Below are 27,544 nucleotides of genomic sequence, written 5' to 3'. Positions count from 1 at the left end.
ATGCTGCAGTTGCAGACAACCTGTTCAATACTACTCTACTGAAAATTTCGTAATTGGAAACTGCTAACTGTTCTTACTTGAGTAAAATAAAATATCTTTGGAACTGATGAACTCTAAGCTGATAGGAATGGAGAATTTTCTGTGACTATCCAAATGACCTGATTACACACAGTAATATGTGAATGATATTTAAGTGGTTTATTTGGAGCTGCACAGAAATGGTTAATTAATGTGTCAAGAAAATTCTGAGTGAAAAAAAATATTGTGTAGTTCTTGTATGCTAGCCCTTGTAGATTATGGCCTAGAATAGAAAAGCTGAAATGTGTTGTTATGATCCCTATAACCCTAAATGAGTTATAAGCTGCGTAGTGCAACTTCCAGTAGCTGTTTGACTGATCTGGATTGCTAAATAATAAAAGATAAAGCAACCAAATAAGTGGCATGAGTCATCATCACCTTCCCTTTATTATGCAACCATTAGCCTCTCATGTTCAAAAAAAATTGGCAACATTTCAGAGTCAGCCCCTTGAATAATATTAATCACCTTAGAACAGGAAATCAGATTCACTGCAAGGCATGACAGAAAAAATGACTGGATGTTTGCTCATGGACTAAACAGAACTCTAGTAGTGCTAAATTTATTTCTGGGTAAAATAGTCATGAATAGAACTGCCATTGCTACAAGTGTTCAGAATAAAGAATATGAAAGGATTTTTGTGTTAAAATTAAGAATACTGAGTATTTCTGCAAACATCTGTGTTAAGAAAACCCAACTAGAATCACATTTATACATATTAGAATTATTCTGTTGACCCTAACAGTAAAACTCTTGGTCTTCTGTAGAATAAATAAGCTTATTTGTCAGCTCATGTTGGATACACAGGGAACAAAGTCTTGCCTGGCTCATCATCAAATGGCCAGATGGACATGCTAGAGATGATATTCATAACAGATTTGCTCTACCCACTTAAACCCATCATTTAAAAGACAATTTGTATTAAACACAAATGGTGATATCCCCTTTTCAAGGAGACCAATTTGTGGACCTCCAGATTTGCTATGGAACTCTGCATCTGAACAGGCCTGATGATCTTTAAAATTCTTCTATCAGTACATGGATAAATCCACCTCTTTAGCACTCACAAGATTATATGTAACAGAAGGACTGTGGTGAAGTGATATCCTCTTATATGAGCATAAGATCAACCAGGTACTTTTCCCTCTACTAGTAATACTCATGAAATCTCTTCACACTGAACCAACATTGAACAATTGTCAGAAAATAGGTAGAAAAAAGCTCCTAAGAAATTACAACTGAACAGATATACTACTTCTTAGGACTACCAACACAGAAATGATGTCTTCTTAAATTAGAACCCTGTTATGCCCTACTGCTCCATGGGAGATGAGAGGGATGTCCCTAGAATCCTGCTGTGCACTTGCATCCCTGTAACTCAACAGCCCGTAACAGCTACCTTCTGATTATTAAAGTTTTGGGCAGCAAGACACAGTATTGGTGTAGGCAGAAGCAGTAGGTGTTTCATAGATACTTTCACTAATCAGGCATGAGTTATGCATGAGTCCTTCCTTTGGTGTCAAGCAAATTGCGCCTTAAATGGGCTCGCTGCTTGAAGGTGAAGGATAATGCTTTAGGTTACTCAACAAGCTACCTTAACAGTGATCTCTGAATAATTCCCTTCTGTACTCCATAGAAAATGCAATGGGGAAGAGAGGTACCCATTACCTTTTTTGTTGCAAAATAATACATTTATTAGTAAAAAGCACCTTAGAGGAAATAATGAACTCATCTGTATTTTGAGCTTGCAGGCTGCTGCAGTGCTCTAAACAATGTGAAGAATAAGTAAAGACATGAGCAGTCACATAATTGTATGATGTTTTAATATGCTTCCAAAAGCCTGTAACAGAAGACAGTAATATGCTGCCATATCAATAATACGACTCGTATAATATTTAGGAAGTTAGAAAGGAGCATGGCTTCAGACAATGATCAGGATGCATTTAATAAACACTCAGATATCTTCTGGTACTTACATAATTAAAAAAATAATAATTTATATGGAGCAGGCAAGTGTTTCTTCTTGGTCTTGTGTACTTTTGTTGTTCAGTACCAAGTTCTGTATTTTAGGAACAACTCAGGAATATACTAATTTCAAAGACTCATAAAAAATCACATAGACATATGCATTCTCTTGAGAGGTTTCTGATTGCACATTTGTTATGATAAAAAATCTAACTTGATAAAATTAAAATAGGTGAAGCATAATATTACAATTCTTTTTCCAAATTTTCCTTGTTCTAGGAATGGGAATAAAAATGGAAAACAAAAAATTAAAAGCTCAAATGTTAATTAGAGCATTAAGAATTGTTGTTATGGATAATAGAATCTTTCTAAAAAAAAAATATGGAAACTATTTAAATTTAGTCCCTGAGAAAGAGTTAGTGTATAGAAATGGCTGTAGCATCACAGAATTTGTCCATGCACCAAATGTCGTATCAGCAGGTCCCCCTAGGCGAAAATATAATAATCTTAGCATTTTTATAATTTTTAATCATTGTTTCTATATACTTACATTATTGCATTCTGTAAGATGAATACAGCTATTTGCAGCTGGCCAATATGAATATAAAGAAAAAAATAACTTGTAAATTTGCAAATCTGAATCACAAGTTTTAAGAAAACCCAATTGATCTAGTCAAAATGTAAACAATTTTTTAATGAGCAGTCAGAAAAAAATGTGTTTCCATGATACAATGGAATGGTTTCCGAAATACGTGGTTATTCAGAAAAATCCTTTGAGCAAAACACGGTATGAAGTTGTACTTCATTAACTGGAAGACAACTCCATCTTCTGGGAGTTCTATTGAAGATGAAGACATGAACAGCCAAAGAGACCCAGAGCCACATCCAAGGTACTGTGAGTTTCTGAGAGATTTTTTTTTTCCACTCCTCTTAGTATTACTGTGTGTTCATGCTACTAAGACTAAGTGTTCCCTTAGCCACCTTTGCCTTGTCATAAAGCACTTCTCAAGGAAAAGAAAGACATGGCATAAAGCGAGATGGAGGCTGATGCAGGAGATAGAAAGAGTTGGCATTTAAGTGCATGACTTTTAATGTTACATACACAATGGTGAAAACCATGGTAATACTGAGGAGGCAAGGCCACCTGCAACACTATTTAAGATCGACTGTGCTGGGAAGCTGCAGAAACCATTTTTCAATCACTAAAGTGACTGGCAAAAGTGTCTGTGCTGGTGATTCTAGCTCATAATGAGAGAAAAAGAGAGTGAAGCTGAAGCTGATTTTAAGGTAGCAAGCTCAGAAGGTGGGAATGATGATGAAGCTGTCACCAGAGAAAGGGAGAAGGAAGAAAAGCTGAGAAAGAGGTATAATTTGTATATTTATCACGTTTACTGATGATTAGATATCCACTAAGAACTACTTAAAAGATAGACAGGAATTGCCAGAGAACAAGAGATCAGTAAGGAGGCAAACAGACATGAAAATCATTAGCAGGGATTTTTTAAAAATATTGTCTCAACATTACATTGCTTGGGGAGATGATGAGCAAGGGTAGAATGATTGCTTCCCAGAAGCAGAAAATTGAAGCAAAGGAAAGATGGCCATTGTCTTTGCCTCTAGGGAAATGGCAACTGAATCCTATAATTCAGAAATCTAGAAAGATGTGAACTAAGTTATGCAGGATATTGAAAGGTGATACGAGAAGTGAAATCTCATGCATGGAGATAGAAGATTTGATGCAGAAAAGCCACAATGTGAATCCATATATGTTTCTAATCACAATATTTTGTAGCAGACTAGAAACATCTCTATTACATTTTATTATTGAACAGCTTTTTAAATCATACAAAATGGCAACTTGAAGAACTTTCAGATACAACTATGAGCAAATTAAAACTGAGAGAACTGTAAATTACTCTGGCATAGAATCTCAGAGCAATAATAGTATGGAAGTGGCTAGTAATACTTAAGTACAGCCTGATCAAAACCCGTATCCTTCAAAACAGTAGATATGGAAGAAATGCTTGCAGGTAGCCCTCATTTTTACAGCACTTCACCAGGCATGTACAAATTTCTCCATATGCCTTCCCAGAAATGATCCAATCAGAGCATCTCAGTGCCTTTATACTTCAGCTCCATTAAGACTGAGATATCAGACAAAGCAGCAAGCAAGATCCTCAAAATGCTCAAGCCTGTAGCTATACTGGTCAGCTTTACTGATCAGACTGGTTCCCTCATTAAATGCATCTGCAGTTGCTTTCTTCTTTAAAAGCTGGTCAAGTCAGAGAAAGCATTGCTGGTCTAACACTGCCTGTTAGACTACTGAACTAATGTTTTTAGCACTTGGATTAGGAAGGTCTTAGTGTGATTACCTCCCCCTCTGAAGAGGCGATCCCCGTCTGAAGGAATTATAAATCATACGTTCCTCACTTTGGATGAGAATATCCATTAGGATTCAAGGCTATCACCATCAAAACCTTCAGCTATCTAGGAGGAAAGGAGGACTAAAACTCTATTTGAATACTCATTTGACAACAGACACAACACATAAGCCAAGGGTTCAGAAGAAAGGCAGATTTGCTTAATTCATGCCAGATAACTGAGAGGTGTCTCAAATTAGTGCTTTACTAATTTCTTTACTAACTTAGGAGACAGAAAGAATTCAGTCATAAGCGTAGCATTTCCTGGTCATTTCTCTAGTGGGTATCAAATCATTTCTCTGGTGGGTATCTTCCATTCTGAGTTTTGTGTTCAACTAAGTACCAAGGTGCCATAAGCCGGTGCACCCCCATCACACACATACCTCTACAGCTTTAGCTGCTGGTGCTCAAAATCAGCTCTGATAATGCAAATGTGTAACTTCGATCAGACTACTGTGAAAAGGGCTGTGAGAAGTGGGGGTCCGTGCCCCTTCACTCAGGAGCTACACTTAAGCTGAATCAGCTTTGTTTGTGTAAGCTATGTACTTTGGTTTTTTTAACCTTGACCTGCAGATTTGGAATCAAGGTCAAGCAGCCTTGGAGCTGCTTTTTCACTATGGGCTTGCCTGGAGACCACTGGACCAAATCCTGATCCTGACACTGTGACTTGACTTCCTGGCTTGATGTCAGCTCTGCCTCATCACTATGGATTCGTCTAGTGATCTGAAATATTAGCTGGGCCTGGCTATCGTCACAGACCTCCTCTGCTCATTTCGTTTGAGTGCTGTGGGACCTTGACTTTTCCAGCAAGGCCACTGTGCATGTCCTGCTGTCTCCTGGTTTCCCTCATAGAACAGCCCACTCTTGCTTCTCTCTGAACCAGCACTTCATAAGCAGGTGCTACAATGTCTACATGGTTAATGCCTTTAAGACAGGCTTGAGCAGAGTCATGCAGAAAATGTGAAAAAGAACTGTTAGAAACACAGGTCTCCTGTGTCTCAGCTTCATGTTCAAGCCATGATTCTAACTGTCCTCACAGGAATTCATAACCAGGTCTTTGTTTTCTGGAGGCATCTCTAATTCATCTTGAATGATCTCCATGGAGGAGATAAAGTGGATTAAGATTTGCTTAAGGGATTGTAAAACATCTTGGGGCACTGTGATATCTAATTGTCAGGATAATGCACACATACTTTATTTAGATTGTTTACATCATGCATGGCACAACAAAAAATCACTACCTCAGTGGGACATATAGACACTATCCAATATAAGTAGTAAGTAATACTAATTAGGCTGAGTTTGATTTACGTGCTCACATTGTTGAATTCTAAATTAACTTTAATAACTCAGGAGAAATATCTCAAGAGTTACTATGGTCATTTCAATAAAACAACTGCACAATGAGGAGATGGTTTAAAAAATATCTAACTAGAAAACTGGGACTATAAAGAATGACAGGGCTTGGTTATTATAAGCTGCTATAACACAATCACATGAATCACTATGGCATGCAGACCTTGTGCTCAGCTCTTGTTATCCAATTCTGGTCATCCCATCTCCAGCATCCACTGCTTCTTCCCTCCCACTCCCCTCAAATAAGAGACTTTTCATATTTATCAAGGCTGTGGGAGGAGGAATCAAAAAGATCCAAGCAGCTAAGAAAGGAATGAAAACCAACAGCCAACTAGTCAACTAAGTCGAACGTTGTATCATTATTGTTTCCCTTGTTTGAATTCAGGTGCCTTACATGACCATTAATTTTGAATGCAGTTGACAGAGAAGGATAGGGATGCCTTATTAGGGTTGCTTGTGTTGCCTTCCCAGGATTTTAAAAAATCATGTGTCAGGTCCTGCACTTGGGTCCCAATAACCCCATGCAACATACAGGCTCAGGGAAGAGTGGCTGCAAAGCTGCCTTGCAGAAAAGGACCTGGGGATGCTGGTCAAAAGACAGCTGAACACGAGCCAGCAGTGTGGCCAAGTGCCCAGGTGGCCAAGAAGGCCAAGAGCATCCTGGCTTGTATCAGAAACAGTGTGGCCAGCAGGACCAGGGCAGTGATTGTCCCCTGCACTTGGCGCTGGTGAGGCCGCACCTCGAATCCTGGGTTCAGTTTTGGGCCCTCACTCCAAGAGGGACACTGAGGTGCTGGAGCGTGTCCAGAGACGGGCAGCGGGGCTGGTGAAGGGTCTGGAGCACAGGTGTTATGATGAGCAACTGAGGGAACTGGGGTTGTTTAGTCTGGAGAGGAGGAGGCTGAGGGGGGACCTTATTGCTCTCTACAACTACCTAAAAGGACATTGTAGTGAGGTGGGTGTTGGTCTCTTCTCCCAAGTAACAAGCTACAGGACAAGAGGAAACGGCCTCAATTTGTGTCAGGGGAGTTTTAGATTGGATGTTACGGAAAAAAAAAATCACTGAAAGGTTGGTGAAGCATTGTAACAGGCTACCCAGGGAGGTGGTGGAATCACCATCCCTGGAGATATCTTAAAAATGCGTAGATGGGGCGCTTGGTGACATGGTTTAGTCATGGACTTGGAATTCCTGGGTTTATGGTTGGACTTGATGATCTTAAAGGTCTTTTCCAACCTAAATGATTCTATGATTCTATGAATCTGTCATTCTATCATCTGAATTTTCTATATATTGCATACTGAGATTAAACTGCTTTTTAGGAATAGTGGATTAACCCTTGCCTGTGAGTGAGTACATAAAATGCAAGCACATTACTCCTGAGCTCAGTGCCAAAACTAATCACAGAATCTGGTCAAAGTATTTAATTCAAGATATACCATAGCATTATACCTACAGCAGATAGGCTTCACATTCTTAAAAAGTCTATTCAGATTCAGACCAGCTTTTCAGGTGCTCTTACAGTGCCTTCAGTTTTTCCTCTACATGCAGGAGAGAACTACCACTTTGGACAGCTAATCTGTAGAAACTACTGTGAATAAGACATCTCTGGTTTTCCTGAGGCATGACAGATGCCATCAAAAGGTGTCATAACCATGACTGGCTCTGCAACTTTTGCATTACTAACATATATACCTGCTATGACTCTTCTGTCTCTTTGGCACTACATCCGATCTGCAACCTATTTTCTGCTACAGTTATTCCAATACAAATTTTGGTTTTATTGCTATTGTTACTTCTTTAATTTCTTGTTCTGTTCAATGCAGTATGGTTATGAAATACATATTCAGAATAGGCATCCCCCAAGCTGAAACTATAATGCTTTGGCTAACTATCCCTTATTTCCTGGAAATACTGCCAGTAGGTAGAAGCTCTATAAAGTTAAAATACAATTCTACAATGTGGAATACTCCATAAAACACATCTATATCTATACGATAAAGCAGAAAGGAAGAGTTTACTCCAGACTGTTTTCACACATTATTTCATTACAAATTGTGAAATCTTGTTAAATAGAATATCATGAATGTGAAATATGGAAATAAGCAGGGATGGAATTGTTGTTTTCTATTAAACTATAGTTTTTTGGGATGCAAAAAGACAACACAATTCCTTCAATTAATTTCCTGTACCTGAAAGTACTAACACAGAGTGACTGAATTTATATGCCAGAGAAGCTATTTATTTACTGAAAATCTCTGCAAATTCTGTTAAAAATAATCTATGCTTTTAGTCTTTCAAAATCATTCATCATTAAGTATTCTACAACCAAGTACAGTTTTGCTATTACTGCCATGCCATATTTGGGATAACTGTCATTATGTCCACAGTCAGATCTAGGAGATAGCCAGAAATAATATATTTCTTGCCTTCTAATAGTATTTGACCACTTACAGATCATAATTCACAGACAAGGTGGCTTTCCTAGTACAAATCATTCCCTGGAGAACTGGACGATAAAAAGTGCTATTTTACATTATCCTTTTTTTGCCACCATATCCTGATTATAGCATTGATACCCAACAAACAGTATCTTGCACGATGCTGGGAAAAAAAATGCCTTTTTTCCTTTCAGTTATTCCCCCCTCTTTGTTCTGTGTAGTTTTTACAGTGTTATTGCTTTTATAGAATATTTTTGATGTACTAAATGGGTTTTCTGCCCCTAATCCCAAAACATCTAAATGGTGCTTTATTGGAAACCAAACTAACTGCACTCTGGTGGCAAACATTCATATCAATTTCTAAACTCAATGAAAGAGGAACAAAGTTAAGGGTCAGTGTAAGAATGCTCAGTTATTTGATAATATTTCAAAGCAGTAACTTTTTTGTAGAAGTACAGATGTAGACAGCATAATCAAGCATATTTGATATGAACTGTGGCTATTAATTATATCTTGATGATTTAAATATTTGAGTTCTACAGTTACACTATATTTATTGCAAAGGGACATCTGAATGGTAGCGAAGTATTTTCAAAAGGTGCTCAGTGTCATCATTCAGCAAATGAGACTTTCAGTGCATGTGCTGAGACAACGTACTGATTGCACTGCTTGGAGCAAGAAGTTAATCAGACATAGTATAATTTTTTTCCCCAAACTTACACCAACATTCACTAAACATTAAAAAAGGAATTGATGAGAATTTAGCATAGCAATACAAGAAGTAAAAGCAGTTAAGTGAAACAGCTAATTTAATCACATTAATAGGAATAAACAAATATTATTCAACAGAGGTATATATGATTGGAAATTACATAAAGACAGGAGAAGAGGGTGACAGAAGTCCTTAAACAAAACCTGTAACTATGGTTTTATAAATAATCCCTTGGTTAAACTAAGAACAAAGAAACCTCACTGGAACAGTAAATTGACCTTGCTTTCCTTACAGTCCTGAGAAAACCCTAGCCACCAAGTACAGAATAATTTTCTCCTTTAGTACAAACCTCAATACACTATAGACTTCATCTGAATGAAAAAAATCCTACCTATTTAGATATTTCTGCTAAATGAAACTATTTCAACATGAATGATGGTAATATACACACTGAGTCCTAATGTTTTTTACCTTGAAGAGGTTCAAATGCTGTGAAGAAACAAAATAGTGTTTTGGCAATTTGGCAATTCTTAGCTTATCAGACAACCTGTGATAACTGTCCGTAAGTTATGGACAAGGTAACATAACTTTAATTAAGCTGTTTTAATGGAATGTTTGGCTTTTTTCCAGTGAAGCACTAAATCTAAAAAAAAAATATCTAAAAAATACCTAAAAAACCCTGCAGGTCTAATAATTCCATTTCACACTCAGCTACAGCTAGAAGAGTCTTTACTAAAAATTACTAAAACCAGTGACAGTGCCGATTAATGTGAACATAGAGAATGCTGAGTGACAGGTAAAAATTTGGATCCAGCAGCTGGTGCTATCAATAGAAATTATAGCCATAAGAAAGAAAAATCCATAAAAAGCACACATGTGACTCACTAGACAGTCTCCCTCAAACCATATATTAAAAAGCCAACAAATATGATGTTAGATAATGGAAGGATTAACCCAACTATGAACAGAAGAAAATATTCTAACAAATGCCTACATGAAGGAAAAATGGCCATACAGCATTACTTGACTCCTTGTTTTCTAAGCTTTAAAAGAAAATTCCTAAATGCATGCTTCAGGTACATTCAAAGAACAAATACATATTTAGCAAACCCCCTCTAATGTCTTGCAGAATAAAATGGTAAACAGTACAAACATAAACACTTCAAACTTCTCTGAGCTTTGCTGTTGAATACCACTTCTAAGTAGATGAACTAGTGCCATATTTTAATGTCTTACCCTATTGATGTGCAGTCTTTATGATTTCAGTTTATCTGAAATCTATAATTTTAACTTCTGAAAATTATTTCTAAGTACAACCAGGAATGTAACATAGGTGATGTGGTATAAAATCACCAGACGTGTTTTCCAGTAGTGGAACTTTTCATCCAAGAAACATGTATAAGTTCAATTTGGCAAAGTTAAATGGCAGTCATTTTGTAGAAATTAACTTTTCTTTGTGCGTTGTTGGCTGTGAATGGAGACCATTATTTTTCATTGCCTAGATAGTGATGCAATTTTCAAAGCTAAACGAGCATTGAAAGCATTCATTCTATGCTTCTGCAATGAATAATCTGAGATACCTAATGGCAAAACGAGACATTCCCTTTAATCTTTATGAACATATTGTACCCTCTTGAGGTAAAAATGAGAAAGGAGGGGATAAGCTTGCTTTATTCTTGATAAATGTTCCCTCAGAAACAGGAAAATCTTGTACGTGCAGATGTAGCAGCCTGCCTGACTGCCAGTCCCTGAAGATCCAATCATCCTGATGACTGTCCCTCAGTTTCTTCCCCTTGGGCAGACCACTCTGTTTTCATTCCTCTGCTTTATTGGAGATGAGATTTTGGTGCCAATATAGGAAAGAAAAATGTTTCACCAAAGGGCACAATTTATACCCATATGAATGGATTTCTAAGTATTTGCTTTTCAGATCAGCTCACATTCTAGCTATGCTACAACAGGACCGGAGACATGATTTTCTGGAGAAATTACTATACTAATATGCTATTTTCCCATAGATGTACTGGAAATCTACCTTCTTTTATGATACTCCATGGAAGACAGTATGAGGCCATAAGATTTTAATAGCAATGTATTACAAAAAATGACATGTAACTAACACCGCTAACTATTAGCTAATGTAATTGGCACTAAAAATGGAAGACCTTAGAAGGTAGACAAAAGAATTCCACAAAAAATAATCTTTAAAGGACAGCATAAGCTTTGAACTACAGATTATAGGAAAAGTCATTCATGTAATGAGAGAAAACATCTTTTCTATAAGACCATTTCCCAAACTATATTGTTAAAAATCCGCAGTAGAATGATCCTCTGATTTGTATCACAAACCTTATCAAAGACCCTCTATCTCAGCCTTGAGCCAGAGCAGCAAATAGGGTCCTAAAACTCACAGTTGAAGTCAAGGGAAAGCAAACCAAAACCCAAGAAATGGGTTCAGAAATCACAAAGCACAAAAGATAATTCATAGCTTTCAGACCCTGTTCTTGATTTCAGCAAACCCAGTACTTGGATCCTTTGAGATACTTTAAACTATCTTGCTGACACCGTTAGCTCTGTTACCATAATACAATCTCATCTGAACAGAACTGCAGAGACGTACATAGTATCTTTGGTCTGCATACTGAAGTCCAACTCTCCATATAAAAAAAAAATATAAAAATTACACAGGCACAACAATTATATCTGTATGTTTACATGGCTTTGAAGTTTGATCTCAGAAATATCTTATAGCTCCAGTGCCAAAATAATTATTTACCATAAAAATACTATTCTCTGATATTAATAACCCACTATCACCTTCATGAAACTACCATTAAAAATGAAAAATGCTTATTCAGTTTGTTAGCTCAATTGTTACGTTAATTTCAGGCTATGTGGTTTGAAAGAGGCAGATCTGTACTGCTATTTGGAATGAAAACCTAGGGTCACCACTGAGGAAATCATGTAGTTTTTCAACACAGCAGGCTGATTTGTCTAATATTCTGGGTAAAAGTTTTTTGACCCCTTTTCTGGTGTTTGTTTGTTTGTGGGATTTTTTTGTTGGTGTTTTGGTTTGTTTAAGTTTTGGTTTTGGTGTTCTGTTTGAGTGTTTGCGCTTTTTTATATTATTTATTCCCCCCTCCCTTGAAAACCCCAAAAATGAAAACAAACTTTGGCAGCTGGTATGTTACATCCTTAGCTTGGTATAAACTATGCTACCTCCACATTCATAACAGAGCTGTGTTTTGGGTAATAGACCTATCTCTGACACACTGCAAGTAACATGCAGAGTTAATAGCTGTCTCAAGTCTTTGTACGTAATATTGCCTGTTGACTCCAGAGTCTCAGACAGGAAATCAGTCTGCTTCCACTGCCTTTTGCTCATTTTTACTAGCTGAAATTCCTTGGGTTTACTCCTATTTATATTTTGTGGGGGTTTACTTTAATTCTATTTAATTTTCCTGCTTTTGTTTTCAGTAGTGAGTAACACAACCCTGTAGAATTCATTAAAACTGAGGGTGAACTTTGGTATTTACAATACTTAGCCACACCAGCTCTAGCTGACCAGCCCTAGCTGATGTACCACCAGATGCTGGCTGGGCATTCATGCTGACTGCCTTACAGGGATACAAAATCCCAGAATGAGTCACCTGCTCGTGCAGAATTGCATCTTGTTATCAGACTGTAACACTCTGGTGGTGCCTCCCCTGTTTGACAGGAGGACTGTATTGTCTGGCATATCTTGACACTATACTTCACTGAATATGATTGTTGCCTCTTGGGCACTACCTTACTATGAAATGATAATACTCCCTGTGTGTGCATTTACCCCATTAACTCAAAGCTGTCTCCAGAGACTCTTAATTTCTATCCCCTTAAGCCTCATTCTACTTAGAAATTGTTGGAAGTCACCTTAAGATGCAGCTGTCCAAGGCAAAGAAGTAAACAAACTCAGATAATTCATTTCTCAGGGCAACACTTAAGTGCACCTGCCTAAAAATGGCCTGTCATAAACTGGATGATTCCTTTAGAAAACATCAGCTTTTAATTGTTCATGTAGGAAGGGGCCTATAAACAGAATGATTCAGAAAAGAGTTTACAGAGGTAGAAATTTAGAAATTATGTAAGAATCTAAGACACATATACTTAAATGCTGTTAAAAGCTATTTCCACAAATGGGCTGCAGGCACTGCTTTCTGTTTCAGTTGGAGGCATTTTTTTTTTTTTTAATTAGACTGAAGCCTGGGTATCTGTACATTTTATAGCTTCCATTTCTTTAGAACCCTTTACTCTACTGTATCCTACTTAATATAAGGTAGTGAAGGGAAACACTTTAGATTATTCCATTTTCCCGTAGAACTGTTTAAAAATACTGAACGGTTAATTTATTTAACTTTTCCTTTAACAATAATTAATAAATTGCATACACAAAACTAACTATTGAATTATGACTATTACTTAGAATATAGCCATAGAATTAAGTTGGATTTTTATCTATATTTATGAAGATTGTTTGCTAAAGATTCATACAGCCATTCCCCTGATATTAGTAATTTTTTAATCTTAAGTAACTGAGAGCCATATTTCCTTTGGATCCCTGAGCATGCAGTTTAGAAAAGAGAGGAAGAAATCTGCTCTTTTATGCACTGTTCACAGCTAAGTTTTCAGGGAATGTGAATCATTTAATAAGCTTATTTGATATTGAGAAAGAAATATGAGCTCTTGATCATGTACAGGCACTAAATCAGACACTGTGATGAGCTACACCTTCAAAATATATGTGCAGTTTTACTCCTTTAATCAGTGGAGAAAGCTTGAGCGTTCTGAAAGCCAACATACTGATCTGATCAAGAAATTGCTGAGGCTGCTGTGAAGGAAATAATATAAATATATATATAGGTGAAGCAGAAGTATATAAGGGTATAAAAAAATTCCAATTCACCTCTCTGTAGTTTTCCTATTCTTTTGTCTATTTTTCTCTGTTCCTTCTGGTAGCTTTTACCGACCAGACGATTGTTACATACGGTTTGAGCAAATGAAGGATATAGAAACAGGAGAGTGGAGTGACACTGGCTGTGTATGAATCTTGGGAGTTGAAGGAGTTTTTGAGGAGTGAAGAAAGAAGTGTGACAGATGCCCACTTTCACATTAACAAAGCATCTGCTCAGCAGGCAGGGTAAAGGTTTGGGGCAGGAAAGACTGATGAGCTACATCTGAAGAAGTGCAATATTAGACAATGAAAATGGGCAAAAGTATATATAGCAAAATTACGTATTAATATAAAAGAAAAAATTGTTAGCTGAATATTGCTGACCTTGGTGTATATTTTATTAGTTATTCAAAAGCTAGGTAGAAATCTGAAGAGAATATAAGTGCTCTATGAATTAAAGGGGACTTGGTTTTTCTATCTATTAGGAATGCATTTCATTGCAAAACATGCATTGACTTATTTTTTTTCCTTGAGAAAATTTGTTCTTGACAAAATCAACCATAATTATATTAATCATTACAAAGGTATTGTACATCACATGATATAAGCACATCAACAATGATATACCACGAGGAATGATTCCTGATCATCTGCTTAAAAATAACAAGTGGAATCCACACAGTGGTTCCTTAAAAGTGAAAGCTGTACCCTTAAATTTTTCTTTGTGAAAACACGGGGCATTCTGGAATAACTTGATGGAAACAGGAGAGAAATCTGTATGGCTGTTTTGGGTCATTCTATGGAATTTCCATTTTCATTTGTCTGACAGAAATGACTTTCTTTCTATTGGGAGAACATGTTGAAATTTTACCAGCTGAATTTTTATTCACCACAATTATCCACTTTAAAATTCACAATACTGTGCTTTAGCACTACACAGCCTCAGAACAAGCAGTAATTTCAGTACAAACTAATTCTGAGTATATGTGAATGCAGTTATTAAAATAGTTTTTTCCAAACTGAAAATTTCAGACATGTTCTTTACACTTTTTGATGAGTTATTATCAATGCTGTGGCTTTTTTTCTGTATCTTTAATATATTACAAAAAAGACCCTTTCAAACATTAAAACAAATTCAGTCCCTTGGTATACTTTAAGCTAGTATGATATTTATGATATATAAGAGAGAATCTTGAGTGCTGCATTTAAGGTACACATCACTAACTCTGACAAAAAACAATCAAACAATAAGCAGACTAGACAGATGCTATTAGGGTATGTAAACAAGTCATATAATGTGGAGAGGCTTCGTGAAATTATGAACAGGATCTACAGTTTAGAAGGCCTAAAAATCTTACTTGGGAAAAGGTGAATGAACCCACAGTAACAGACAGAAATCCAGCTTGCTCATTTTCTAGTTCTAGCTCAGGTGTACCATTGCTAGTGTCTTACAGCTAGAGTAGGTACGTCTTCTGAAAGCTCCTTTGGTCACTAAAATTCCTACATACCTCTAGCTAGGACTGGAAAATTTTAAGATACACTCCACAAGCCTACAGGATTATTTAACCTTTTGGTGCAAATTTCATGGATATGAACGTGGAATGGAAGATTGAAGGGGGAACAAGAAAGTATGCAAAAACATAAAACAATGGACACTTTTAAAATAATTTTCTCCCCTATGGCATCCTAGACTGTCTGTGAAGGCAGAAATTAGACTTTGTTCTCTGCCAATATTTATACAGCTTATCTAAGCAGATCAGTGTGAAGTCTTAAATTCTATGTTAATTACTATACTGGGTCAGATTACTCATCAGAGTACCAGTGTTGTAGTAGCCATTTTTAAGTAGAGAGATAACAGATAGAAGCTGATTTATGCATGGAAGCATGGCTTGGACCTCTTCATTTTTTTATATAATATTCATCACAGCTAGCTGCATTCACCACATAGATATCTACTTGTTTTTATTTTAATCCTCTTAAAACCTTGGCCTCTTGTTTATTCAGAATTAAAAGTGCTAATGTATAGTTTAGTTAAGAATCTTCACTTTTCCTGTGAGCAAGATTTAACAGAAATGTCAGCCTAGTTTCTCTTTTCATTCACTTTTCAGTTGCGTACGTCTAGTCCCTTTTTAACAATTTGTTGTCAAATATCTATTCTAATAATTCCAATTCTCAATGGTTTTTTTGGTTGTTTGTTTTTGTTTGGTTTTTTGTTTGTTTGTTTGTTTGTTTGTTTGTTTGTTTTGCTTTTATCATGCAGCTCTGAACCTCTGTGTGTCTACAGGTTTTATTTACTCACAGCTTAGCACTCCTCTTTGTTTTAGATGACATGAATCATTCAAACCTAAGCTAGTGACTGGGCTGTTTTTATAGCCAGTGGAAGAACTTCCAGAAGGCAACCTATGCCCTTACTTTAGATGTCTGAGGTGGTATGAATTGCGCTCCTGGGCAGTAGTTTGTCTTGACCATAAAAGAAGCTTTGGGTGGCTTTGACAAACTGTGTGATGCTTAGAGGAAGTAAAATGAATCCCAACCATGTAATCTCAACTGAAAAGAGCATTGGAAATGATGGTTACTGAAAATTAAAAGAAAATTCTGTATTTTCTTTAGACTGCTCTTTTTGCACACTAATCCTGTTGTTCTTTTCTAAGCTTTGCTGAAAAATGACCATGGGATTTTACTAAATTATTATAGACCCCTACATTATGTATGGTTTGAGCTACTCCCTCTTACATGCTTTGTCACACTGAATTTAATTTGTCAGTGGATACCCTCTTCTTTTCATTTTGCTATAACCCCTGGAGACCTTCAGTTTTTCATGTCTTTGACTAGACTAAATAACTTTGTGTTATCTGCATATTTTAAAACATTACTGGTCACTTGAACAACAGTATTCATAAATTAACATTATTAACAATTAATCATTAACAAAAAGTGGCTTTTATCGTGCTGAAAATTCTGTTTATTTTCTGCCAGTTCCAAATAACATCCATGAAAACACACTGCAATTCAAACAATTTGATGTTCTCATTGATATCTTTTAAAAGCTTGATTTTTGGCAAGAAAGACTTCTTTAAGCATTTTTTTTCACAGCTGCTCTTAAGGAAATTTATTTGATAAGAGGGAAAATTTTCCTTTAAAGAGAATTTTAATCTGCCATTAAAATATGTATCTCCTGATACTGCTCTCTATTTCCAGTTCCACATTGCACCTATACCTTTAAAGACAGTTATGCTTATGGTACTCCAGTCTTCCAGTCTAGCAATTTTTTTTTAATTAAAGGATGAATATTTCTTGATAGCAGTTCAGCCACCTTTTAGTACATTTCTTCAGAACTGTTAATGGCTTACTGCGATAGACTCCCAAATCAGCCAAAGCTCTGAGGTAGATCTGTGTAGACCTTCAGCTCTCCTCAAAAGTTCAAAAGGCTGTGAAAAGCCAAGATCAATTCTTTGATCAAAATCAGGAACTCATCTTTTAAAACAGAGAAAAGTGAAAGCAAGTAGTTAACACAGAATGGTTATATGGTTTAAAAGCTTTTCTCCCACTGCATGTTTTATCCTTGCAGGTGGGTCTCTGCTTTCAGCTAGTTCAGGGACTCCGAGTGGTAGTAAAAGCTCCTGTTTTTTCACACTATCCTTTTCCTGTGCCTGCTCAGCTGGTCCTAAGGAGGAGGAGGAAGAAGAAGAGAAGAAGCAGGATGAGGAAGGAGGCTTCCACCTCCTATCAGAAGCTCTTATTTTAGCTAATCATTTCTTAAAGGAATATAATATAAAACTGAGAGCACACACATGAAACAAATACCATCTGTCCCAGCCATGCATGATGAAAGCAAATTATTACTTTTACATTGGTCAAGTTTTTCATAGCATATTCCCTACCCTTGAGAGAAGAGCTAAAAGGAGATGGGCCTTGCTTTAATAGAAATGCATTTGATTTGACTGAGCTGCCTAAACAAACACCAAAACACAGATACTGGATCTGGATTTGGAACCAGTCTCTGATGTTTTGTTCAGAAGCAATAAAGAATTTGAGTTAAACGCCACCGCACTGAAAAGTTTTATGGTTGTATGGCAACTGTCCTTATGGACCTTCTTAGCTACTTTCAAATGTATAATAATGTGGCTTGGTATAGCCCACCATATAGTTAAAGTAACTTTAATTGCTTCCCATGTGTCATGAGCTGAGAATGTGCAATGGACAGTCATAGCAGTGTGGCTGTTGTGTAGTAACTTGTTAAATCACAATTACTTGCTTCTGTGTCTTGAAAGAATGAGAAAATAAAATTCCATCTGCGAAGGATCTCAGGAGATTAGCATAACTGTCAAACACAATTAGATGTTCAAATTGTATATGGACCACTATAGTGCCATTCAATTAGAAATGAGCTTGTAAACTGAAATTTGTAGAAGGAAAGCAAGCACTCTGCAATACTGTGAAATTTGCTACAGAAAAGGGTTTTTTTCTGACAAGAAGCTGCAGTTCATCTTTAGTACTGAATCCTTTTTCTCATATATCTGAAAACAGGTGATTCTAAAATGAAAATACATCAAAAGGCATTTCAAGTATCTGAAGATGCTGAGGGAATATTTTATAGTTAAAAACCTATGGAATAACTATTGGATAGTTGTGCTTAAAGATGAATATATAAAAGTTGGACCTCCTTTCTGCATATATCTGCCTCCTGCATGGAATTCATTTCATGACTTAAATGACAAGATTATTATTACCACTTATAAACAGGCCCTTACACATTTTGAAACTCTTTTTGGAACAGTAGAATTAATGCTAAGACAAGACAACAATAACTGTATAGTTAATTCCTCTCACTTGAGATCAACATAAATGTTCCCTAAATTCCAAGTACATCAACCCTCTAAGGATAACTCACCAAAACAGAATTGTTGCAGAGCCTTCCTTGTTTGTGAAAATAAGAAATTAGTCCTTGCTGATTACAACCTCAAGTCCCCATTTCACCATGTCACCTGAGCTCAAATATTCTGGTCAATAAGTGACCCTGTACTTTTTTGATGGTTGACCAAGAAAAGAGAGGACAAACTCATGCCAGTATGTCAAGGCACAGAGCTAGGTAGTCAGAATAAATACATTTTACTTTTCTCATTTTGTTTCTATTCCTTTGACGGTTATACTGTTAAGAACAGACCTACTCCTGAGCACATAAAAATATCTTCCATGTGGGAAGAGAAAGATAATCAAAAGAAAGTCTGTTAAGATTATGCAGTTATCTAGGCTAGCCAGTGCACAGCACGTTTTCTGATTCAATTGGAAAGTTGTTGCTGTTTCCCAGTTGAAGACATGAATATGTAAACACACAGATTATTTGAACGCATCTTCTTAAAACATTTTGCAGTGGGGTTTTTTTGCACGTTTTTAGAGGACAAACAGATCAGAATGCAGTACAACATGCCAAGCAGCACAGGCTCTGCTCTTTAAATAAATTCATCTTTTTATTTTGTCATAAAAATGTCAAGGAACAAGCATTTTAAGAAAGATACTTTTCTTTATAAATTTTTGCAGGGTCTAGCATAATGAAGGACTGACAACTGGAAGAAGCTTTAAGTGGTACTACAGTGCAAACAGTAAACAACAGAAATAATAAATCACTGGTTAAAAGCTAAAGTTCCCCATACTGCCTACTGAAATGTTTAAAAAAATCTTAAGACTGCCAGTGTTCTTTTTGGTGATTTTTTTGACATATCTCCAATACAAGGCTGTGCCTTACAGGGGCTAGTGTTCACAGTCCTGTCAATCTGGATATGAACTGGACAACAATAATAAATATTTATTATTGCACAGCAAGTTACATTTTCAATAGGGACATTGCAATAATTTCCCTGCTTTATTCTCCCTCTAATTTATAAATGGCCATATCTTCTAAGGAGTTCTAATGACTTGCTGAAGAACTGACTGACATATAGATGCTGGAAGACGCTAACTGAAGATCTGAAAGAATGTATTGACAACAGAAGTTTTGCTATCAGACAAACATATATTTTGAATTTGTTCATTACATACAACTACCTAACACTTTCCTGGCATTATAAAAGTTTCGCTATAGAAAGTAAATTGATACTTTCTATATCAGGAAGGAAGATACTAAGCAAAGACTAAATACTTAGAAAAGAGCTTTTCAAACTCCTGTTTATGGTTGAATTGTTAATAAAATGATGGGGTATTGCAGAAGCATTTACCAGGAAGTGGAATTCAATTGCTAAGCATCTTCATATTTGATGTTTGTTATTATTTGATTATATTGCCTGGCAACTCTCCAGTGCTGAAAACAAAGTTTGAAAAATAAATCTGAATAAAATTTTGAAGCTGTCACACATAGCAAAAACTAATGTAAGAATCCATAGGCTTAAATTATTTGGCAACTAATAGATTTTTTTTTTTAATTACTGCTTATCTGTCTATGCTGATTATTATCACATCATAGCATGTGCAAAGACTGTTCTTTGGGAGAACAGAATATTAAAAGAGACACTGTCAACAAATTTAACATTTCTCAAGCTACTAAGGATATATTAATTTCTTAATTAGCATGATTTTCTAAATTACCATTTGAAAAAACTTATATCATGGAAATGCTATAATATATACCTACAGTTCATAGTATTCTGGTAAGTATTTTCTGAATTTTATTTAGAGTCTGAAACTGCATTTAGATCTTAAGATATGATTATAAAGAAGTCCCACGTGTAAGGCATACCAAGTGTGTTAAACCAGAGAGGAGATAATCAAGCAACAGAGACAATCTGGAGGAGGAGGAGCAGCCCAATCTGGATCTTGATAGAAGCAGCAACTCTATAGTATATACTTGCAATTTCTGATTTTCAATAGGTCATAAATTTGATAGAAGAAATTCCTATTTCTTACCTACATTTCCAGTCATTAGGTATGAATTCTGAAAGTCCATCATTCCCATTCCAACAATGTGTATAAAATCTTCAATCACCTGCATTAACTCCACTGAGCCCGGATAGATCTAACAAAGGAAGGTCAGACATGCCATTAACTATAATATCAAAATCTACTATGATCCCAAAACCATAAAAAAATTGTTACATTCAACAAATAATGATGCATCATTAAAAAAAAGAAAAAAGAAAAATAAGGATCAAAACGGTTATTAAAAAGCTTTAAAACTTTGCTTGTATCATATACATTAAAAATAATTTTTAGTTTTCATGGCCTGTTATGAACAGGACAATTTTCAGTAATAGAGTACTTTGCAATAGAAAAAGAATAGATGACCTGTTAAGGTGTTTTTTAGTTTGTATCAGTGAGATCTCCAAATTTCACTTTATGAGCAACATTCAATTCATTCTTTCCACTACCGGGTCTAAAGACTCTAAAACATGTCTATAGAGACTATAAATTCCAGCTTGCTGTGCTCCATCTTCATCATGCTTTATCTGTCTAGATCCATAGCTTCTCAGCTCAGGACAGAGAATTTCACAATGTGCTTTGTCTTCTACATGGATCTTTTTTATAAAAGGTAGGGCAGCAATACCATTTTTATGAAGATTTTGTTGTGACATTTATGATCTTAAAAGGTTGCAAACACTGCTTCAGGTGAAGGAGACAACTTCCATTTTACTAATGATGAGTTACTGAGGTACTAAGTCTGGGTTTTGCATCCATCTCATTCATAACACACATACTCACAGATTATGTACTAATAAATTTCAGTGAAAATATTTTTTCACCCTAGTTCTTGCACATAAAATTTTATAGTAATAGCTTCAGCAGAACTGTCGAACAGTCAGTGTTATAGAGGTACTCTTCATTTTTATAAATCTGAAGTACTGATTAATCAATAGGATGCAAACAGATGGTGATGAAGAACATGCAGAATAGCTCCTGTGTTTTGAAACACCAGTATAAACTTGTGTGTTGTGGACTTGGTTTCCTGCGTGCAGTGCTTTACATCAGCTCTTAACAAAAGGCAAGTATTAAAGTGAGCGCAGTTTATCTGAATGCTATATAACCTGTAATTAATGGTATAAACTGCTGGAATTTAGTCTAGAAAAAAGATGTGCTGAGGCATTACAGCTGTATACTTGATAGAAAGTCAGAAACTTGCTGACAGTGAGTAAGATTCTCTTTCCAGCAAAGAATCCAGAAAACAGGCTAACAGATCTATATTAACAGTTGCTGCAGAGTTCAAGAAAACCATGACAGCTGGCAAAAAATGTTGGTTAGGCTGCCCCTTGGTTTGCAATGTTTCATTACAAAAAAAATCGTCAGCTGAGGGGCTGAACTGGAAACAGTCACCTTTTACTTTTTTTTTAATGAGTCAGTAGTGTTTGCACAAGATTGTATTTGCAGCACATAATGACTTGCACACATTCTTTTCAAGTTTGATTCCTACCTTGATTTTGACATAAAAACTAAAAAAGTATTTGCACAGGATGCAGTAATTTCAAATAATATTTTTTCTGTTTTAAAATCCAATTATATTTAAACATAACTTTTCAGTCTTTTTATCCAAAATATGATAGAAAGGAGTATTTTGTATAGGAAAGTGCTTTTTTTATTTTCAATAGTGAAAGAAAAGAACCTTTGGAGTTCAGATCACCCCTCCTAGCCAGTATGAAGAATGACTTGCTTCAATAGTTTCTTGGAGAATGGTCATGTAACTGCCTAAGAGCAGTAACATGACCAGCGGTATGGTCTCTTCAGGTGTCATAACTCAGTAGTCAAAGATTTAGTGAATTCCCTAGCTTTGTCACCAGGCAGCTATTGCCCCGCTACTCCCGCATTCAGCTCATCTTGGTGCTTGCTTGTGTTCCTGCCTGCCCACCAGTGCTGTACTCAGGTCTGCAAGACAATGAATTACCAGGTAGAAAGAAGGAGCTACAGAAGAGTAGAAATAACTTGTCTCCTCTCCCTTTTTCAACACCACTTCTTTTACCAGCAGCAATGAGGGTACTATATATTTGTTGTTCCCTCTTTCACATCTACGTTTTCATCATTTCCTCTTAGGCGTTGTCATCCCCTGATCTTCATAGGACAGATGGTGAACATGGCATGGGTAAGGTAGAAGGTAGAAGGCAGGGTGGAGGTAGAAGAAGACAAGGCTGATAACATAAGGAGTGGTATCCTGTCAGTTCATTAGTTGGGCTAAAATAGTTGTTTAATATTGGTTCAAATAATGTTGGTGCTGTTTATAGAAACTGCCCACATGCATGTGATTTTGCTGCTGCCATCCACCACCACTAAGGGAAATGACATTGTCTATTTTTGTAGCTGGCTGTTACACAGAGCAACAGAAAAACAGTGAAAGAAAAATAAGATTCCTGGCTAAATTACAATGGGTCAGCTGCAGCAAGTTATGTCTACTGCAAGGTTTGTATTGGTAGTGAAAAGTTCTAATCTTCCCTTTCTTAGTCTTAAAGATGAGCTTACAAAAATGAAGTTAAATAGCTTCGAAGACCTTTAAACACCTGGTGATTTATTAAGAACTACATTAAAAGTAAACAAATTTCAAGTATCTATATAACACAGCGGCAATGACCATACAAGAGCAGACCAAAGATCTATGTAAGCTGTCTTCTTGCCTTTGATAGCAGCAAATAGCAGATGTTGAAGGAAGAGTATAAAGGGGCATGCACACAGTGATACTTCTTTTGGAATTTTTGCCCAGCCTTTAGCACTTTTTTTGCCAAAGGACTTCCCTAAGCAAAAATGGGGTCTTTCATTTAACAGTCCGGTATTGACTTTTCTTTCATTAATTTGTCTATTTACTTTTTTGACTTGTGTACATTCAGCAGCAAGAAATTCTGCAACCTGACCTTCTGTAGAGGAAGTATCTCCTTGTATCCATTCTGAATCTGCCACTATATGAGGTCCTTTAGTTATTTTACAAGAATAGATAGTGAATAGATTCATCAATCCTGCATGACACTCTCCAATCCACTCCTGATTTTAAAATCTATTGCACATAACTGCAGTTGACACTTTTCCATACTGAAATAACTTGCTTTTTTTAATTGTTCTTCAGATAGAAATATTTTCCTGCCTTTGACTACCTCCATATTTTTTTCTCTGTACATAATTATCTGTTCATCCTCATTCTCACTGATATTTGTATCTGAATAAATTTGATAGTTCTATGGTCATGTTCATGAACAAAAATATTAACATTGGCCTATAATGTTCTTGGTATAAACATGTAGGAAATACTTATACCAAAGAAAAAAATAGTTTTAATTTGAATTTTAAATTCTTTTATTATAAATTTATTGGGCTTTTAGACTTTACTGTTTTATAAAGTGCTATCATCATATCTAATTTATGCCAGAAATTTGTCAGTCTTAATGATCACAAATGTTCTCCTAAATACAATCTTTTAAAAAAGGTCTACTGTTTAAATTTCTGTAAGTTGTTTGGTGGTGTCATATGAGTTCTTTAGGTGAGTTCTGATGTCTTCTAACAAAAGCACCATTGCACCTAACCTTTATTAGCATTTTTAAGCTTTTTTATGTAGTTCATTAAAACATCAAAAGCAAAGACAGAATGAATAATCCCATGGAAAGCAATGAAAATCTGTTCATCAAGAGAATTGCCTTATATTCTTCATAGAATTTTAATCTAAAGAATTCACCAGTGGGTCCTGAAATTACTCCTTTTTGAAAAGGATCAGTTATTTCCAAAACATTGTCTCACTTAGGATTTCCTTTCACCCAGCAGGGTATATGTCTAACCTGATTTTTAAAACCATACAGTCCACTTTGTCATGACTTACTGAAATAACGCGTGGTTTCTGATGCAGTGAATGTCATAATACAAATAGTTTCCAATTTTTTAAATTGGTGAGTTACAGAATGCAAATCTTACCTGTTGTGCATCTTCCCATTTCTCCTTGTTTTCTTCATCTAAGAGGTTACTAATGATTTGAAAGAAGTTCTGAAAAATCAGTTAAAGACAAATTAAAATTATTTTCAATAGCATAAACTGTTATATCCTTAACTTGATATTAAGAAAGTTTTTCCTTTATTACAGATGCAGTTCTGCAGTCTATTTTCTTGCAGTTGAAGAGATGAGGTAACAAAATAATATATTAGACTGGTAAAAGAACACATATATTTTATGGTTAGTTGTTAATTTCTGGCTATATAATCAGATTCCATACTACTACTTTGTATAAAACAAGAACCGTTCTAAAGTTGCCAAACTTCTAAATGTGACGGTGTTCTATTTTCAAGTTGCTCTCATTCCAGAAACCAGACTATTATCTATTTTACTAATAACCAAAGTACACTAAGAAAACATCAGACTCATGATCACTAGTGTCTATTCAAAACATGAAAATGATGTTTAATGATCATAAATAGGAAATACAAGTGTATTTCATTGGTAAATGCTGTGTGAAACCAGGTGCATCTTATTTTTAAACATTACATTTGCCTCTGTCCTTTTAGTAATGTCAACAGAAACTGAATAATTAATTTATGTTTCATTGACCTAAAACTGTCAATTTATTTATCTTATTTTCCTATTCATTTAACTATAAGGGAAAAAAAGCAAGCAAAAGCCAGGGTGTTTAGCTTTTAAATCACACATTTTAAAAATCACTTTATTCCAAGTGCTTGTGGAGAACTCTCCTTTCTAATTTTGTCTGCTCTATCTACCAATTTGTATTCTCAACTTCGTCTTTAATTAGTGCAGTCTGTTCTCAGGTCTGTATCACTTTTTGTGCAGAATGTCAATTTTTTCTACAGCCTGCCAATTATATTTTATCTGTTCCTTCATAAAAAATAGATGTAGTTTCCACTGACCTTAGCTGAAGAGTGCAATTAAGATACTTGCAACTTCTAAAAAATCTCTAAGTGGAATATCAACCATAGGAACCTATCAAAACTTGAATTAATGGTCATTCCCTCACATGCACTTACATTTTAGCCATTTTGGGGAGCTAAATAGGGCTTAAATAAGGTTTAAGTACAAAGTAACTTTAACTCACTGTTAATGAAAGTACAAAGCATTCAAATCCATGGCAAGAAGCAGAAATGAAAGCAGAAATAACTTCCACTCTTAGTGTATTATGGATTCAGTGGTTGTGCTTTAAATGACACTAATTTCAAAATATGAGATGTCACAGACAGTTTAGGTGTCTCACAACCATGTAAGTAAATCATTGTAGGATACAAAATCGAATAAAATTTGTGTAAGCTGTTTTTACATGAAAACTATTTTTACATAAAAATGTTTTTATCTGTTTATTCTGGTAACACTAACTACTTGACAAATGAGAGGATCATCTTTGCCTCATATTAGGAAGTTACTTACGTTAACCATAAAATTTACACAGATAAAAATTACTTTAACTTGGCAAACTTAATATAGAGGTGTCTGACACTTAGGTGAACTTGGGCAAAATCGTACATTAATGAGAGTACAATTCTTCTCTCACTGAAGTCAGTAGCAAAATATCTATAAGCTTCAGTTAATGCAAAACTTCATGAAACGAAAGGAAACGGCTCAGCAAGCTCCTGTGAAAATGACAAGTATACATTTGGACAGGATGATGGGGATTAAAGACAGGACATAAAAGAAAAATGTTCTCATGGTTTGATCCAATTTGCAGTGATACAGAAGGGAAATTTCCCATCAAGCTGAACATAAAAAGAGGAAAATGTAGCTACATATTGCTTATATACTAAGAATAAATTTAATCTCTTTCAGGTATTCAGTAGCAAAATAAAACATAATGAAAAGTTACAGTTAGTATTCATTACAAAGGATTTGTCAGTTTAACCAGGTTGGAAAATCATAATTGCATAAATGCAACTTCAACTAGGAAATACGTACTGCTTTATTGGTCCCTCAAGTAAAATATACTATACTGACCAAAGAAGTTTCATGGCAGTATAACCACATCTACTCTAGGCCATTATGATTTTGGCAAAGAGTTCTACTACGCAGAGGCAGCCTTTGGGGGTATTTGCCTGAGGAAAACACTTTTTAAAACATGATAGTTCTGCACTCTTCCAGTGTAATACTGTGTAGAAGCAGTGGACAGAAATTTTAGCTAACTCGAACTTGTTAGGGTGCCATCAGCAGTCTAACTGCAGCAGCATGGAGCTCAGTGTGGGACAATTTATCATACTAAGGAGCTGGTTCAAAGCTGGTTTTGCACTACATTGCAGCCACCAATTCCTCTGCAGAAACAGTCTAAGCCTTAATTACAAAAGTATCCATGTCCGTGTAATGAGATCTATCTGAGACTAGCCTAGATTGCCTGAAAAACACTCAGGAGTTATAAATGTTTCTTGCAGATGACAAATTACATGGTTTTGCTAGTAATGTTATGTGTTCATCATATTTAATTTTTATTTTGGTTATGGGAAAGCACTAAAATCACCAATAATTAACAGAAATATATGTGACAAGTTTATAAACAATCCTAGACTCAAGCACAAACAAAAGATGAGCAGTACTGTTTTAATACATACTTTGTATTTGCCAATAAACCATATATGATGTATATAAACCAAGTGACAAGAATATCTTCCTTCTTGAGATCTTTTTTTTTTTTCTCTGTTTCTATCCCTGGTTGATGTCATATTTATGGTAGAAGTGGAGGCTGAGATGTATGAAGACTTTTCAGTCAGCAATAC

The 27,544-nt window shown here is 35.6% G+C and overlaps 1 protein-coding gene across 6 annotated transcripts in view; it reads right to left on the bottom strand.

The window, feature by feature from the left end:
* ADGRB3 (adhesion G protein-coupled receptor B3) overlaps positions 1–27,544 on the bottom strand; it is a 466,021-nt gene that overhangs the window by 206,748 nt on the left and 231,729 nt on the right. For all 6 annotated transcript variants that reach the window (XM_037392627.1, XM_037392623.1, XM_037392625.1 and 3 more), the window contains 2 exons: positions 24,762–24,830; positions 20,796–20,904 (listed from right to left, as the gene is read on the bottom strand). In XM_037392627.1, coding sequence (XP_037248524.1) covers positions 20,796–20,904; positions 24,762–24,830 — 178 coding nt within the window. The remainder of the gene's footprint in view (positions 1–20,795; positions 20,905–24,761; positions 24,831–27,544) is intronic.

Source organism: Falco rusticolus, chromosome 6 (assembly GCF_015220075.1).
Source record: "Falco rusticolus isolate bFalRus1 chromosome 6, bFalRus1.pri, whole genome shotgun sequence".
In the NCBI taxonomy this organism is placed as follows: Eukaryota; Metazoa; Chordata; class Aves; order Falconiformes; family Falconidae; genus Falco; species Falco rusticolus.
The sequence above is the reverse complement of the archived record's forward strand: the minus strand, read 5'-3'. Positions and strand labels throughout refer to the sequence as shown.